This window comes from Rutidosis leptorrhynchoides, chromosome 3 (genome assembly GCF_046630445.1).
Source record: "Rutidosis leptorrhynchoides isolate AG116_Rl617_1_P2 chromosome 3, CSIRO_AGI_Rlap_v1, whole genome shotgun sequence".
Classification (NCBI taxonomy): Eukaryota; Viridiplantae; Streptophyta; class Magnoliopsida; order Asterales; family Asteraceae; genus Rutidosis; species Rutidosis leptorrhynchoides.
Window position 1 is genome coordinate 240,505,861 of NC_092335.1, and position 13,233 is coordinate 240,519,093.

General features: G+C 33.7%; 2 protein-coding genes across 3 annotated transcripts; one reads left to right on the forward strand and one right to left on the reverse strand.

Moving 5' to 3' along the window:
* Window positions 1–1,715: 1,715 nt before the first annotated feature.
* LOC139897305 (uncharacterized) lies at window positions 1,716–7,064 on the forward strand. 2 transcript variants are annotated; one of them, XM_071880000.1, is made up of 6 exons: window positions 1,716–1,855; window positions 2,392–3,021; window positions 3,954–4,261; window positions 5,393–5,452; window positions 5,665–6,107; window positions 6,640–7,064. In XM_071880000.1, the coding sequence occupies exons 2-6, from the start codon at window positions 2,510–2,512 to the stop codon at window positions 6,922–6,924; spliced, it is 1,608 nt and encodes a 535-aa protein (XP_071736101.1). In that variant the 5' UTR covers window positions 1,716–1,855; window positions 2,392–2,509; the 3' UTR covers window positions 6,925–7,064. The 2 variants fall into 2 exon arrangements, with proteins under 2 accessions (XP_071736101.1, XP_071736102.1); XM_071880001.1 differs by having other exon boundaries at window positions 1,767–1,855; window positions 2,535–3,021.
* A 90-nt stretch (window positions 7,065–7,154) lies between these two features.
* On the reverse strand, window positions 7,155–8,408 carry LOC139897306 (uncharacterized). The gene is made up of 4 exons (XM_071880002.1): window positions 8,378–8,408; window positions 8,189–8,303; window positions 8,011–8,071; window positions 7,155–7,451 (listed from the first exon to the last, which is right to left on the reverse strand). Exons 1-4 carry the CDS (start codon window positions 8,406–8,408, stop codon window positions 7,164–7,166), a joined length of 495 nt encoding a protein of 164 aa, XP_071736103.1. The 3' UTR covers window positions 7,155–7,163.
* Window positions 8,409–13,233: the final 4,825 nt, after the last annotated feature.

The following is a 13,233-nucleotide window of genomic DNA, read 5'->3' on the forward strand; positions in this document are numbered from 1 at the left end:
TAGATCAATTACATGGATATTAGGACTACTATAAATAGAAGTATCCACTATTGTAATATTTAGTGGTGTGGGTTTATTTATTTAGAGTCCAAAGTTGTAATAGCTTAAGATATCCTCGATAGCTTTAGTTTAGGTATAATCTGTATCAACCAACTGTCATTCCGCCAAGGACAGTTGTAATTCTTTGTGATTCAAATCAATAAAGAATAAAGCGTTAAAAAATACCTTTGACTCTTATTTAAATTACTTGCTTGAATACTAAACTGCAATAACTGTTAAGTTAATTTAAAGAATTGTATTCACCCCCCTCTACAATACTCCTGTTGTTAATCAAGGGACCAACAATAGTTCGGTAGAACACTCGAGCGTGATATTCTGGAATGAAGGTAACGAAAAATTCGAGTATCTTTGCGAGGAAGAGGAATGAAATGTAATAAAAAATGAAGCAATTGTGAAACAACAACCTCTTCCCCTGCATCTAGTTTAATTATATGTTACATCTACTTTATGTGTTGTTTTTAATTATGTATTTTTAATTTCAAAAAATTATAACCGTGTTATTGTTATCAATAAAAGTTTTGTTCAAAAAATTTGTGTTTGCAGATTACTAATAATTATATTGTATTGTTTGTAATGTTTTTATTGGATTTAAGATAATAGTATCGTAAATAACTGTAAAAACGTATCAAATCTGTGCATGAAAAGATAAATTAGAGTTTAAATAATGCAGAAGCAAAACCGAAGTTTGAAACTTCGGATTTGACAAAACCGAAATTTCAAACTTCGGTTTAGGGTTTCATCTGACAACCAGACTCAAAACCGAAGTTTCAAACTTCGATTTTGATGAAACCAAAGTTTCGAACTTCGTTTTTACCGTTTTTGTTATTTTTTTTTTTTAACTTTTTCTATTTTGCAAACATCTAATCAAAAATACTATTTAAACAAAAATCCATAATTCACAGCATACACATTATCATTTTAATATCTCTCATTTCTAATGTTCAATTTATATTTCAACCAATCAAAAGATGTTACGAAAAAAAAGATTTCTAACTAGTGAAGAATAAAGTTAGTAAAGTCTTTTCAAAAAGTGTATGTATAAAGTAAGTAAAAATTTGTAATGAGACGGGGATAATATTTATAATAAATGTTAGGAAAATTGATAAAAATACATTTAAAGAATGTTTTAATTGTAATAAATTTTACCTTTGGTGTGAATAAAATAATTATCAGTTTTTTAAAAGAAATCTGACAATTCTGTTATTAGAATAATTATATTTATATTATATATTATATTCCAATAATAGTAATAATATAATTATAGATAATATAATAATAATAATAATAATAATAATAATAATAATAATAATAATAATAATAATAATAATAATAATAATAATAATAATAATAATAATAATAATAATAATAATAATATCTTATCTTATTATAGATGATAATTAATCACTATCATTATCACTATAATAATTAAAAATAGAACATAGAAAATAGTAATTAGAATCTCTAAAAATAAAAATAATTTGAAAATTGGAAACACGATAAATTGAATTTTTGAATTTCCATTTGAAACGTCGGATAAACATAAATAAAAATATAAAAAGTGAAAAAAGGAAAGGAAATTAGAATAATTCCCCTTTTATGTCGCTCTTCCTTCAAATTCTCAGTCAACGATTTTGTTGACTAAAAACTTTAAATCAAAATCTGAAAACTTTATAAACTCTCCAAAATCTCCTCCGACTTCACTGCCACCACACACCGACGACCGCTTACAAATCTCGTTTGCAAAAATTAAATAAATGATATTATTAGGTTTGGCCAAGTCTTAAACAAGTCACTCGTAAGTATTTTTTTCATCAAATTGGTTGATTGATTGTTTGATTATCTGTAAATCGTATATATATTGATTCTTAAAAATGAATAACCCTAAAATTTGGAACAAGATCAGGTTAAATTGAAACCCTAATTTAACAAATTGGGGTTTGTGATATGTTGTAGCATTTTAACCAATTTTATGGGGTTTTATTTGATTTATTGCAAATTTATCTGATAATTAAGTTTTATTTGATTATTTTGCAAGTATATCTGATAATTATCTATTTGTATTTTTTGACGTAGTTGTTATTATAGTGATTTTTATTTTATTGTTATTGTTATGTTATGTTATTTTTATTTTTTGAAATTAACATGTCTGATTCACAAAGAAAGAGTGTTTCATGATTAATTATGTACTGAGAAATCTAAATTTAAAAATATGTTATCTTTTTTATGAATAATGTTATATAATCAAAAATATTTTAGACTTTTTTGAATTACTCTCACAATGTTCTCTAAAATTTATATTTTCGTTATCAAGTTTTCTATTTTTTACTGCAGCTGAATAGTCTAAACAATCGTCGATCTCCCTGCTTGACTCGAACTTTTCGTTACTTGTAACTGTAATTGCGAGTACCCTTTTAATATGACAATGATCTTATTTGTGTGATATTATGATATGGGTCCTGTTTTGGACCTTGAAGAAAGAAAGAAAACTGCAATGGAAGCTTCGACTAGTAAACACCCTTCAACTCATGTCCCAGTTCTCAATAATAAAAGCTCGAAACTTGATAATAAGGACAAATTTGATACACGAATGCGATTAAACAATCGGGATACCAAAAAATATAAAGATGAGGACATGGATGTTGACATAATCAACTGTACGAATGACGATGAGGATGTGGACATTGACATAGTAAATTGTACAAATGATGATGAGGCTGCTGGAATTGACATTGTAAATTCGAATAATGAGGATGTTGAGGTTGACATAATAAACTGTACAGATGATGATGATTGTGATTTGGTTCAACCTCATTATGATGATGATGCTACTGCATCTTCAAGTTCTTTTGATGATACGCATCCCGATGCTGGAAATTGCGAATCTGAGGTTATGTCAGAATTTCGTGCAGATGTTGCACAAATGTCAGGTTTCAGTGGATCTGAAAATGAGTTTCCATTGAGGTAATGTTTTTTTAATGTCGTTTTTGATCAATGAAATTTATCACCCTGATATGATTTTATGTCGCCAATTAGAAACTTTAACCTTTAAACATATTTAGTTTTTATAAGACTGACTAATGAGATAGATAATTATGTTTTATGCACTGTTGTAAAAAACCTGATTAATCCCCGATTAATCCCGGATTACTCATTTATAAGAGCAGTCCGTTTCAATTTTCTAAAATCCGTTTAATTAATCGGTCAACGTCGATTGATGGGTCAAAATTGAACTTAGTAATCAAAGTCGGTCAAAGTCAAAATGGGTCAACATTTTAACATGAATTAAAACTAGAACTTTAGAATTTTTGAACAAAATGAACAATTTTAGACAATTATGTTAAAGTTTATGTTTATGTTTATAGTTTTTTTCTATGTTACACATATATTTTTGAAATTTAATATTTAAATGTATCTACAATCCGATTAATCCCCGAATTTCTGATTACTTCTTCCAAAGTCCCCGACTGATTAATCCCCGAATAGCGAATTCTGAACCCTTGGTTTTATGGCATCCAGAAATGACTTTTCTAAATCTGTTTTTTTTTCCAGTTCGAAATCTTATTACAATGATCATTTTTGACATAATATTGGTTCATCTTGTTCAATAAGTTGTTGACTCTCGAGTTGATATAGACGAGGTGGGTGTTTTCAGCAAATGTATTTTTTCCATTTAAGTTTAAAGGGGAACGGGTCGAGTGGGTTGAATGTTGAAGTTATTCTAATTCTATTATTTTATGCATGCAAGTATGCAATATCTCTACATAAAACCTTATATGTTAATCTATTTAAAGAATCAGATTATTATTATGTATAGTAGTAGGCTAGTAGCGTTTAACCAATCAAGCTGACACATTTTGTGCTATATTTTGATGCGTAAGATGGGGATTTTTCAGGAAAAGAAGGGTGACATCTCATTGGAGAAAGTTTGTTGAACCGATTATGTGGCGTTGTAAATGGGTTGAACTGCAGCTTATGAAGTTTCAGTCCTTAGCCAATGCGTACGATAAAGAACTAGAAAATTACAAACATACAAAACATTTACAGTATGGGAACTTTGAATTAGATGGTCAGTGTGCAAAGACTGTGCCGTTTGTTCTTGACTCTCAAAGAGAGAAACCTATGAAGAGAAAGATACGTCGAATACACGAAGAGACTGACAAAGAATTCTTTATGTCACAACATAACTTGTTCTCATATTTTGGTAGATATTCCTCTAAACTTACTTGTATATCTCAACATACGCTTTTTTGTTTTTATAGAATTCTACAAATAACTAACATGCATATATGATATTAAAAATATATTGTTACAAATAGTGTAAGTATCTCTTTTCGATTTTATTTAAACCTTGTGTCGTAGCTCATGTGGTAGTGTGGTAGTGGCCTGCCTCTCTTAGCGAGAGGTCAGGAGTTCGACTCCCGTCAGGTGCAGCATTGCACACAAGGTTGCCCCTTAACTCTTGAATTCCACCCAAGGGTGCCTTTCGCGCATCACGTTGCGGGGGCAGTGGGGAGGGAGGGGGGGTTTTACTGTCCATCCCCTCGGATTGGGCCGGGTTTCCTCTTGGGCAGCAGTTGGGGGGTTGTTTATGAAATTGCGGGAGATGAACGCGTGGGTGGTTTAGTCCCCCTGGGTGATCCCGAACAGCTGTACAAAAAAACAAAAAAATATCTTTTCGATTTTTTTATTAAAAGCGATGTAGGAAGGCGTATGCATGTAAGTATAACTGTTTTAGCCCGTTCGACTATAACTGGCAAACGGGTCACGTTGGGCCGGTTTGGGTAACGGGTCAAAACGGTTTTGGGTTGAAATGGGTCATGGGTCATATTTTTAAACGGGTCCAAATGGGTTGGGTTGGGTTGGGTAAGGGGTCGAAACAGATAATGGGTTAAAAAAAAATATTTTAGTTATTAATATATAAATAATAAATGATAAAACCATGAACGCTTTCATAAATGTTTGACGGATAAATTTTTTATGATCTTTATGTTCGATTCGTTTGACCCATTCACAAGTCACAAGACCCATTAAAGCTATATCTATTTATTTATTGAGCTTTAGGAATTGATACTCATTTCTTTATATTTTGTATAGGACCCAATAGGTTGGAGGGGACTCTTTTTTTTTTTTTTTTTTTTTTTTTTTTTTTTAAGTTTGGGGTTTACATTGCCAGGCTTTAATTTCAAGACCCAATTGACCCAAATTTGAGAGTATGGATCTCAATTGCCACGTATGCATTCGACCTATTTAGAACTTCGACCCATTTATAAGTAAATTGGTCTAAATTATTACGGCTATATGGTTGTCTGAGTTTGGTACATTTCATGCGCAGCTACTGGCAGGTCGCCACCTCCTCATGGTCTAACAATGGATGATGATCAACGTAATCTAGGTAACCAAAAATCTATTTCCATACATAATTTCATATGGTGATCAAACAGCCTCGTTTAATGCTAATTTTATTTTAAGGTATTATCAATTATGATTTATTGGATTTATTAAGTTCTACTAGAATCCAATGTGATTCACCAACGCTCGTGGTTTATTTCTATAGTAGTCGTACTGATTTTTTGGGCTAAAATTCTTTTTCTTTTTCACTCGAAGCTCCATGTTTATCCGCCGAGAAGAACGTCGGTAACGACTTTAAAGTGCCGGATGATATTTTATCTCTTGACTACGGGGACGATCATTCATTAGAACAATTACTTTGGAAAATCGAAGTGTCACAATCACGCGTGTTTGAAATGAAGAACCGACTCGATTCAGTGATGACTGATAACGAGGGAAGGATCTCGTCTGCCGAAGACGTGGTTTTGGAAGAATCTAGAAACGCGTTGACGTGTTCAGTTAGAGAATCTGATTTTCCAACAAACATGGATGGACCGTCGGTAGTTGCTGATTTTGCATCACAGTTAATAAATGATTTGGTCAAATCTGATGATGGTCTAGTCAAACGTGAAAATGAGGACTCAGGTCATGGAGACGGGAGTCATCATGATGATGTAAGCGAACCCACGGAACAGCCTCAAGTCGCTTCAAGAAAGCGAGTGAGTTTTAACCCTTTTTATAATTATAATCTTATGAGTTTTATTCTATATTTTTATTTTTACTAGGAATTAGGAAGTCTGAACTTGTAACTATATAATAGTTAGACAAATCTACCAAGATAGTCCCTGTGGTTTTGTCCAAAATTGCTGATTCAGTCCCTGTAGTTTTTATGACTAAGACAGTCCCTGTGGTTTGCAAATTTTGCAAATGTGGTCCTTCTTACTGACGGCCATCAAACTAAACCGTTAAATCTTATTATGCGCGAAACACGTGATGAGTAATTATATTGTACTTCTCTTTTTTTCATCCTTTATCACTGGGTGATTTTTTCCATCACGTATTTCTCACACATGCTAAGATTTAACTGGTTAATTTGACGGTCGTCAGTAAGGACCACATAAACATTTATGTCAAACATAAACATGTACCCGCTTTGATCTGTATTAATAGTTAACGGGATTGACTCGATTCTGTGAGATATAACAAAAAATAGTGAGCGACTAATTTGGATTTGTGATTTTGTTTATTTAGAATACGGAGGGAATTTTGATATACAACCGTAGAACAAAGAAAACTCAAACTGATGCCGGGGTCGTTAAGATTCATCCAATCGAGAATCTTCAGGTACCCAAAGAAGAAAAAAGCAACAGCCCGGCCCATGTTTCGGTTTCTGAAAATTCAAGCCAAAGTGAAGAACCGGCTCCAAAGATACGTTCCGTTTCCAAATTAACCGCCCCAAAAAACAAGAAAAAGAGAGCGGCTAGAACCCGTCGCAAGAGTGCGTCAAGCCTATGGAGCCGAAAAACCTTAGGCTAAACCCACCCATCTTTATTCTGCTACCTTATTTTTCTTGTGAATAAACAACACTGGATTTGCATTTTTCTCTTTTCTTTCAAATGCCATTTTTTGAGATATGTGTATATTACCTTTTTAGTATATATATAATGGTTATGCAATTATTGATCTTACTTCATTGGCCTAATTACTATAAGAAATATATGGATATGGATTGAAATATGAAATGTTATAAATATAAAGATGTGAACGGTTAGCGATTAAGATGCAACGTTTCCTAGGAACATTTTTTTCGAAAGCTTAGCGGATATGAGAGCCAAAACTGTTGCAGACGGCACAAATATTACGTCCGGGATCACTTTGATAATTTTTAACTGAGGTAAGGTTTCACTTGCTCGCTTTGCCGCCATGGCTGCTGGCGGTGTTACGAGTCCGGTAATGAGAGTTGAGTCATCAAACTTGCTCATGCTTACGCTCGTCTTCATGAAATCGACAAACAATTTCTTCTTTTCGGAGTCCTTTGCTCCTTCCCACTTGGTAAATATCTCCTGTATTGGAGATGTGTTTCATTAGTGATTTAAACAAGTTATAACTATCAGTGTCACATTGACGGGTACTTGGGCAGAGTATAGAGTCAAATATCAGTCTCAATTAAATGTCTAACCGAGATTTAATGATCTGATTTGCCAAAATCCATTTAATTAATCGGTTAATGTCGATTAATGGGTCAAAATCGGACCAATTGTTCAAAGTCAGTCAAAAATAAAATTGGTCTAACATTTTAATTGCAACTAGATTTCAAGACTTTTTGATCAAATGAACGATTATGTTTATGTTTTTTGTTTTTAGACAATTATGTTGAAGTTAAAGTTTATGTTTATAATTTTATTTTGTATTTACATAAAATTTCAAAAATTTATTATTTGAATATTTATAAAATTAATCCGATTAATTCCCGAATGGTGATTACTAAATTCAAAGTCCCGATCGATTACTCTCAGAGTAGCGAGTTTTGCAACCTTAGGCCAATCATTGTTATCGGTTGTCAACGTATAGCAAAAAGAATGACCAAATCTATCTAATTGTTTTATAAAAAACACTCCTCACCTGAACTTTGTTGGGTGGTGGAACATCATAATGTTTACCAGGCAATGCTGCATTTATAGTGCTGCAATTGAAAGTGTTTCCCATATATCAAAGATCACAACACTAGAAAAAATATAATGCATGGTTCAATATATAATGCAAGGTTCTATCGAACTTAAAGTATTGATCGAATTCTTACTTGAACATGTCGAGAATGGCGAGATGGAAGTCGTCGAAGCTTCTAATTTCCTTCTCCATGAATTTGCTGTACAATGTGCCCATCACTAGGCTCAACATTTGGGTAGTCGGCAAACCTACAAAAAAAATTTGTTTTTATATAGATTTCTAATGTATATTAAAAAAAGAAAAAATTTATAAGAAAATATACTTTTGCCCATGAAGCTCATTAACAAACCCATTCCAAGAATATGAAGATTATGAGTAATTTAGATGGCAAAGGTTATATTTGACCAAAAGGATGGAATAGCTTGATAGGGGTGATAAGGTTTTGAAACCTAAATACAAGCAAGGAATAATCAACTTAAAAAGATGATTGCTTTTTGTTTACCCTAAATATAACAAAAATTGCATGTGATAAAGTAAACTAGTATTTGATTTTTTGGTAATAGTTAAAAAGAGCATTACATAATAGGGATATGTTAGCTACATGTTTATGTAGTAGCTATATTGACTACATCAACGTATTGGCGAAACAGAGATATGTACATATGTATTGATTAATTTATACATGAACAAAACACTAAATTACGAATATTGGCATTGTTACCAGCTTGTAGCCATATTAATGAAAACTTTAGAATTTAGTAATAAATTTTTAAAAAGATGAACTCTTGAAAATTGAAATTTGAAAAATCAATACTGTAATTGATTTGCCTTTTTATGTTGCATTTTATCTTCATGGACAAGTTAGCCAAAATTTTTAAATATTTTGAAATGATAACAAAAGTTATAATTTTGGATTATTGTAACACATGGATCAAAATGACTTGAATGTTGGATGTTTACTTATATCTAATGAAGAGAACATATAATAATTTGTATGATAGTAACTAATGTAGTAAACGATTTTTTTTTTTGAAAGGCAAAACGAGATTTTATATACCACAAAAGATGTACAAAGTTACATCAAGCGAGATACACAATCGACTGCAAAGTATGCAACCGAATAATACATACACTAATTACATAAATTACATACACTTAAGATAGATAGACGCTAGGGTTGTTCAACCAAGTTAACCAATCAAATTTGCGTCCTTTCGATCTATGAGATATCCACTCGAACGACTTCACTTGAATTTCGTTGATCGCCACCGGTGTGTTCCATCCTTTTCCACGAAAGACCACATTATTCCGATTTAACCACACTAGATAAGCACACACCCATTCGACCGCTTGCCACAATTTTTTCCCATGTGAATTTAATTGAGACGGACCATTCCCACGAAGGATTTCTTTAATGCTAAAGTTCGTCATTGACCCGAAACCCCACCATGAGAAGATTCGATTCCAGATTTCCATAACTTTACTACAAAAAATTAGAGAGTGCTCCACTGTTTCTAAATCATCGTCACACAATGGGCAACGAACGGTGTTTAAGTCTATCCCTCGCTTATCAAGTTCAATTCTAACAGGTAACCTTTTTCGAATTGCTCGCCATACAAATAATTCAATTCTCTTTGGAACAAAATTATTGAGTAGAGGTTCAGGAGATGAGGAATTACCCGTGTAGAATTGACCCGAGATAATTGAGGACAGACTCTTAACCGAAAATTGCCCTTTACTTGAGAGTGTCCACCTCCATTTGTCGGTTGATTCTCGATCAAATCCGTAGTCTTCTACAATTTTTGAAAGTTCAGCAAGATCACCCGCAGCTCGTCCAGAAGGATCACGGGCCCAATTGCCAAAACACTTAGGGCCTGATTCGGTCCACCTTAACCTGTCTCGTACCACAGCCTGTTTCGAAATTTCCAGCCTATATAGCCTGGAGAATATATCCCTCAGCTTCCCTCTCCCAGTCCAGTTATCATCCCAAAAGCACGTTGAGGATCCGTCTCCCACTCGTCTGAAAAAAGAATCTCTGAATGGAATGTCCAGCGCTGTAATTTCAGTACCTGTCATAAGAATATCATGCCACACACTCGGTTTTAGGGATCGAATTGCTTCGGCCCCTAGCCCCAAGCCGCCACACGGGCCATAAATGCTACGAATAATATTACACCAAATTGAGTTGGTTTCGGTTAAAAACCTCCACCACCATTTCCCCAAGAGAGCCAAATTTTTGTATTTTAGTAACCCAATATTTAACCCACCCCCCCCCCCCCCCCCCTCCCCCCTATGTCGTAAGGTGCAACAACATTTTCCCGTTTAACCCACGAGATATTATGATTCGTATCCGACCCGCCCCAAAAAAACTCTCGCCTCACACTCTCAAGTATTTTTAACACACTTTGTGGTGCACGAAAGAGAGAGAAGTAATACAAGGGAAGACTATTAAGGATCGATTTGATTAGCACGATTCTTCCACCGGATGACAACACTCGCATTTTCCATTTCGAAAGCCGAGTTTTAATTTTATCGATAACGGGGTTCCAATTTTTTTGTTTAGACATTTTCTCACCAATTGGTAACCCTAAGTATGTGAAGGGGAAAGAGCCTACTTTACACCCCAATCTCCCCGCCACTTGATTGATTTCATCACCATCAACACCTATTCTGTGATGCCCCGTACAAAACCATCGTGTACGAATCATCATCAACAGGATCATTACAAGGTCAAATACTATATGCTGTTTCAAAATAAGTTTGCATTCATGAATAAAGGTGACGTTTTAACCAACGTCAAATGTTTAACATCCGAAAGTATGCTTCTACGAATAGCAAGCAAAAATAATAGTACGTGACCCATAGGTCATTACAAATACATTGTTTCAAAAATAACATTGTTTGAATGCAAATTAAACGTTTCATGCGGTGACATCTCTAATAAGCGCAGTGGGAGTCTACAAAGCATGACTAGTACAGCGGAAGCAAGCAAACCTTAAGCACCTGAGAAAAACATGCTTAAAAACGTCAACACAAAGTTTGGTGAACTATAGTTTAAGTATAACAGTAATGTAAGGTAGGCCACGAGATTTCAGTGCTTCAACAACATTTCAAAACAGTATGAAAAGTATATGTATAACCGTGGGCACTTGGTAACTAACTTAACGTAAGTAACACCCCCTAAAAGTACACTTGGCGAGTGCGTAAGTTTACGAAGTATTAAACACCCGTTAAATGCTAGCGCTACTAGCCTGAGTGGGGATGTCAAACCCTATGGATCCATATCTAAGATTCGCGTTCACCGGTTCAAAGACCAATGACTAAACGTTACCGAGCTAAGGGGAAAGTTTATGTCGTTGTATAACCCACACATATATAAAGTTTAAGTACTCGTGCCTAGTATGTAAAACGTAAAATGCGCATGTATTCTCAGTCCCAAAATAGTTAAAGTAAAAAGGGATGCTATAATTCACAGTGGAAAGTAGTAAAAGTCGATACGCGAGAATAGTAAGCAAGTGGTTGGTCCGGAAGGTCCTCAAACTAAGTCAAAAGTTACTAAGTCAGTAAATTGTTCCCAAAGGTTTAAAAGTATGTAAATTAGGTCTTAAGTACCATCATTATTCATCATTAAACAAAAAGTGTACAGTAAGTTTTAAGTCAAGACTAGGGTTTGAAATAAAGGTTGAATTTGTTCAGTCGCCACGACCTATATACAAACTGAAATGAGGTAAGACCAGTGGCCATGGCTCCGTATATGAGTCCCCTAGAGGCTGACCAATTTCCAGAACCAAACTCGTCTTCATTTGACCGTGGTGACGGTTTAAGTGCGAGTAGGTCAGAATTTTCAGCACAACGTTAATAGGGTGTAGTGACTTTCGGGAGGCCATAGATCCTAAATCGTAACTCGGATTAAGACGAGGTCTAAACGGAAAATCATCTACTCGAACCGAAATAACTGAAAATCAACCTTACAATAGCCCAGGTAGTCTGATTAGTTCCAGAAACAGTAAGTAAATGTGTTCCGGTGGGTTCTTGGTGCTTGATGCTCATCCCGGTTCTCATCCTTGATGCGTATAGCTTCAAGTGTACAACTCGTTAATGGGTTTGCATCATCTTAACCAATGTTTGACAATCATAACACTAGTGTAAGTCTAAGATATGTAGCACAACTCACTTAAGAGTTGTATGTAGTTTGATAAACCAAAGTTACATCAAGATCTTAGATCCGACACATACATGAGTTACAAAAGTAATATTAAGCTATAAACTTGAAAGTAAACTAAATAATCAAGATCTTAAGTTGTAGAACTTAGATCTTAGCTAGATCTTAAAGATCCTGGACTAGAAAGTCTAGATCTAGTGTTCTTAAGTTAGATCCTAAGTTATAGAACTTGGATCTTCACTTTAATGAAACCATAAGTTATGAAACTTAGATTTTCAACTTGAAAAATGTATGTAAGCTTGTAAGCTCTTATTTACAACAAAATTAGAAGACCATAAGTTATATAAACTTAGATCCAACATAAGTATATGAAGTTATAAGTAGAAAGTTATACTTCCATGTTCTTGAACTTATAAAGTTAACTTTTAGTTCCAAGAAATATGAGATCAAGATTAACTAGTAATACTTGACCAAATTAACAACATCACAACTTTAAAGTACATAAAATGAAGAGATAAACTAAGTCTACAAGTAATAAGTTCATGGTTGTTCATACTTAGAAAGATTCAAGCCAAGGCTTTGATCTTTAAGAAAGTAAACCTTAAGTTTACAAGCATGAACACAAGTATGATTTTAAAACTCATGAACTTTCTTTTTAACAAGTGTTATGGAGGAATCAAACTATAAACTTGATCCTCACTTGGTTCTAGTTTGTTCTTGAAATAACAAGATAATATGAAGAATAAAACTAGAAAGTTTGATTCTTAACAACAACAAACAACTACAAGTAATTAAACAACAAACAAAGACAAGTAAATGATGATTGATGGTGGCGGTTTTTGAACAAGAAAAAGAAAGAAAACCAAGCTTTGTTACCTACAAGTTTGAGAGAAAATGAGAGAGAAATGAAAGTGTGAAATGAAGTGTGTGTAAAAGTGAGGAAATACAAGTGAATAAGTAATCAAAATTTGAAAATAAAACCACCCTCCCACTCCTTGATAGCCGACGGTCATGGA

What these genes read in the sequence shown, in the direction of transcription:
- LOC139897305 (XM_071880000.1), top strand. Translation starts at nt 2,510, where the DNA reads ATGGGTCCTGTTTTGGACCTTGAAGAAAGAAAGAAAACTGCAATGGAA. An exon ending in TAACTTGTTCTCATATTTTG is followed by an intron (nt 4,262 to 5,392) that starts GTAGATATTCCT and finishes TTTCATGCGCAG; the next exon opens with CTACTGGCAGGTCGCCACCT. An exon ending in TGATGATCAACGTAATCTAG is followed by an intron (nt 5,453 to 5,664) that starts GTAACCAAAAAT and finishes TTTCACTCGAAG; the next exon opens with CTCCATGTTTATCCGCCGAG.
- LOC139897306 (XM_071880002.1), bottom strand. Translation starts at nt 8,408, where the DNA reads ATGGGTTTGTTAATGAGCTTCATGGGCAAAA. An exon ending in GCCATTCTCGACATGTTCAA is followed by an intron (nt 8,072 to 8,188) that starts GTAAGAATTCGA and finishes TTTCAATTGCAG; the next exon opens with CACTATAAATGCAGCATTGC. An exon ending in CACCACCCAACAAAGTTCAG is followed by an intron (nt 7,452 to 8,010) that starts GTGAGGAGTGTT and finishes TCTCCAATACAG; the next exon opens with GAGATATTTACCAAGTGGGA.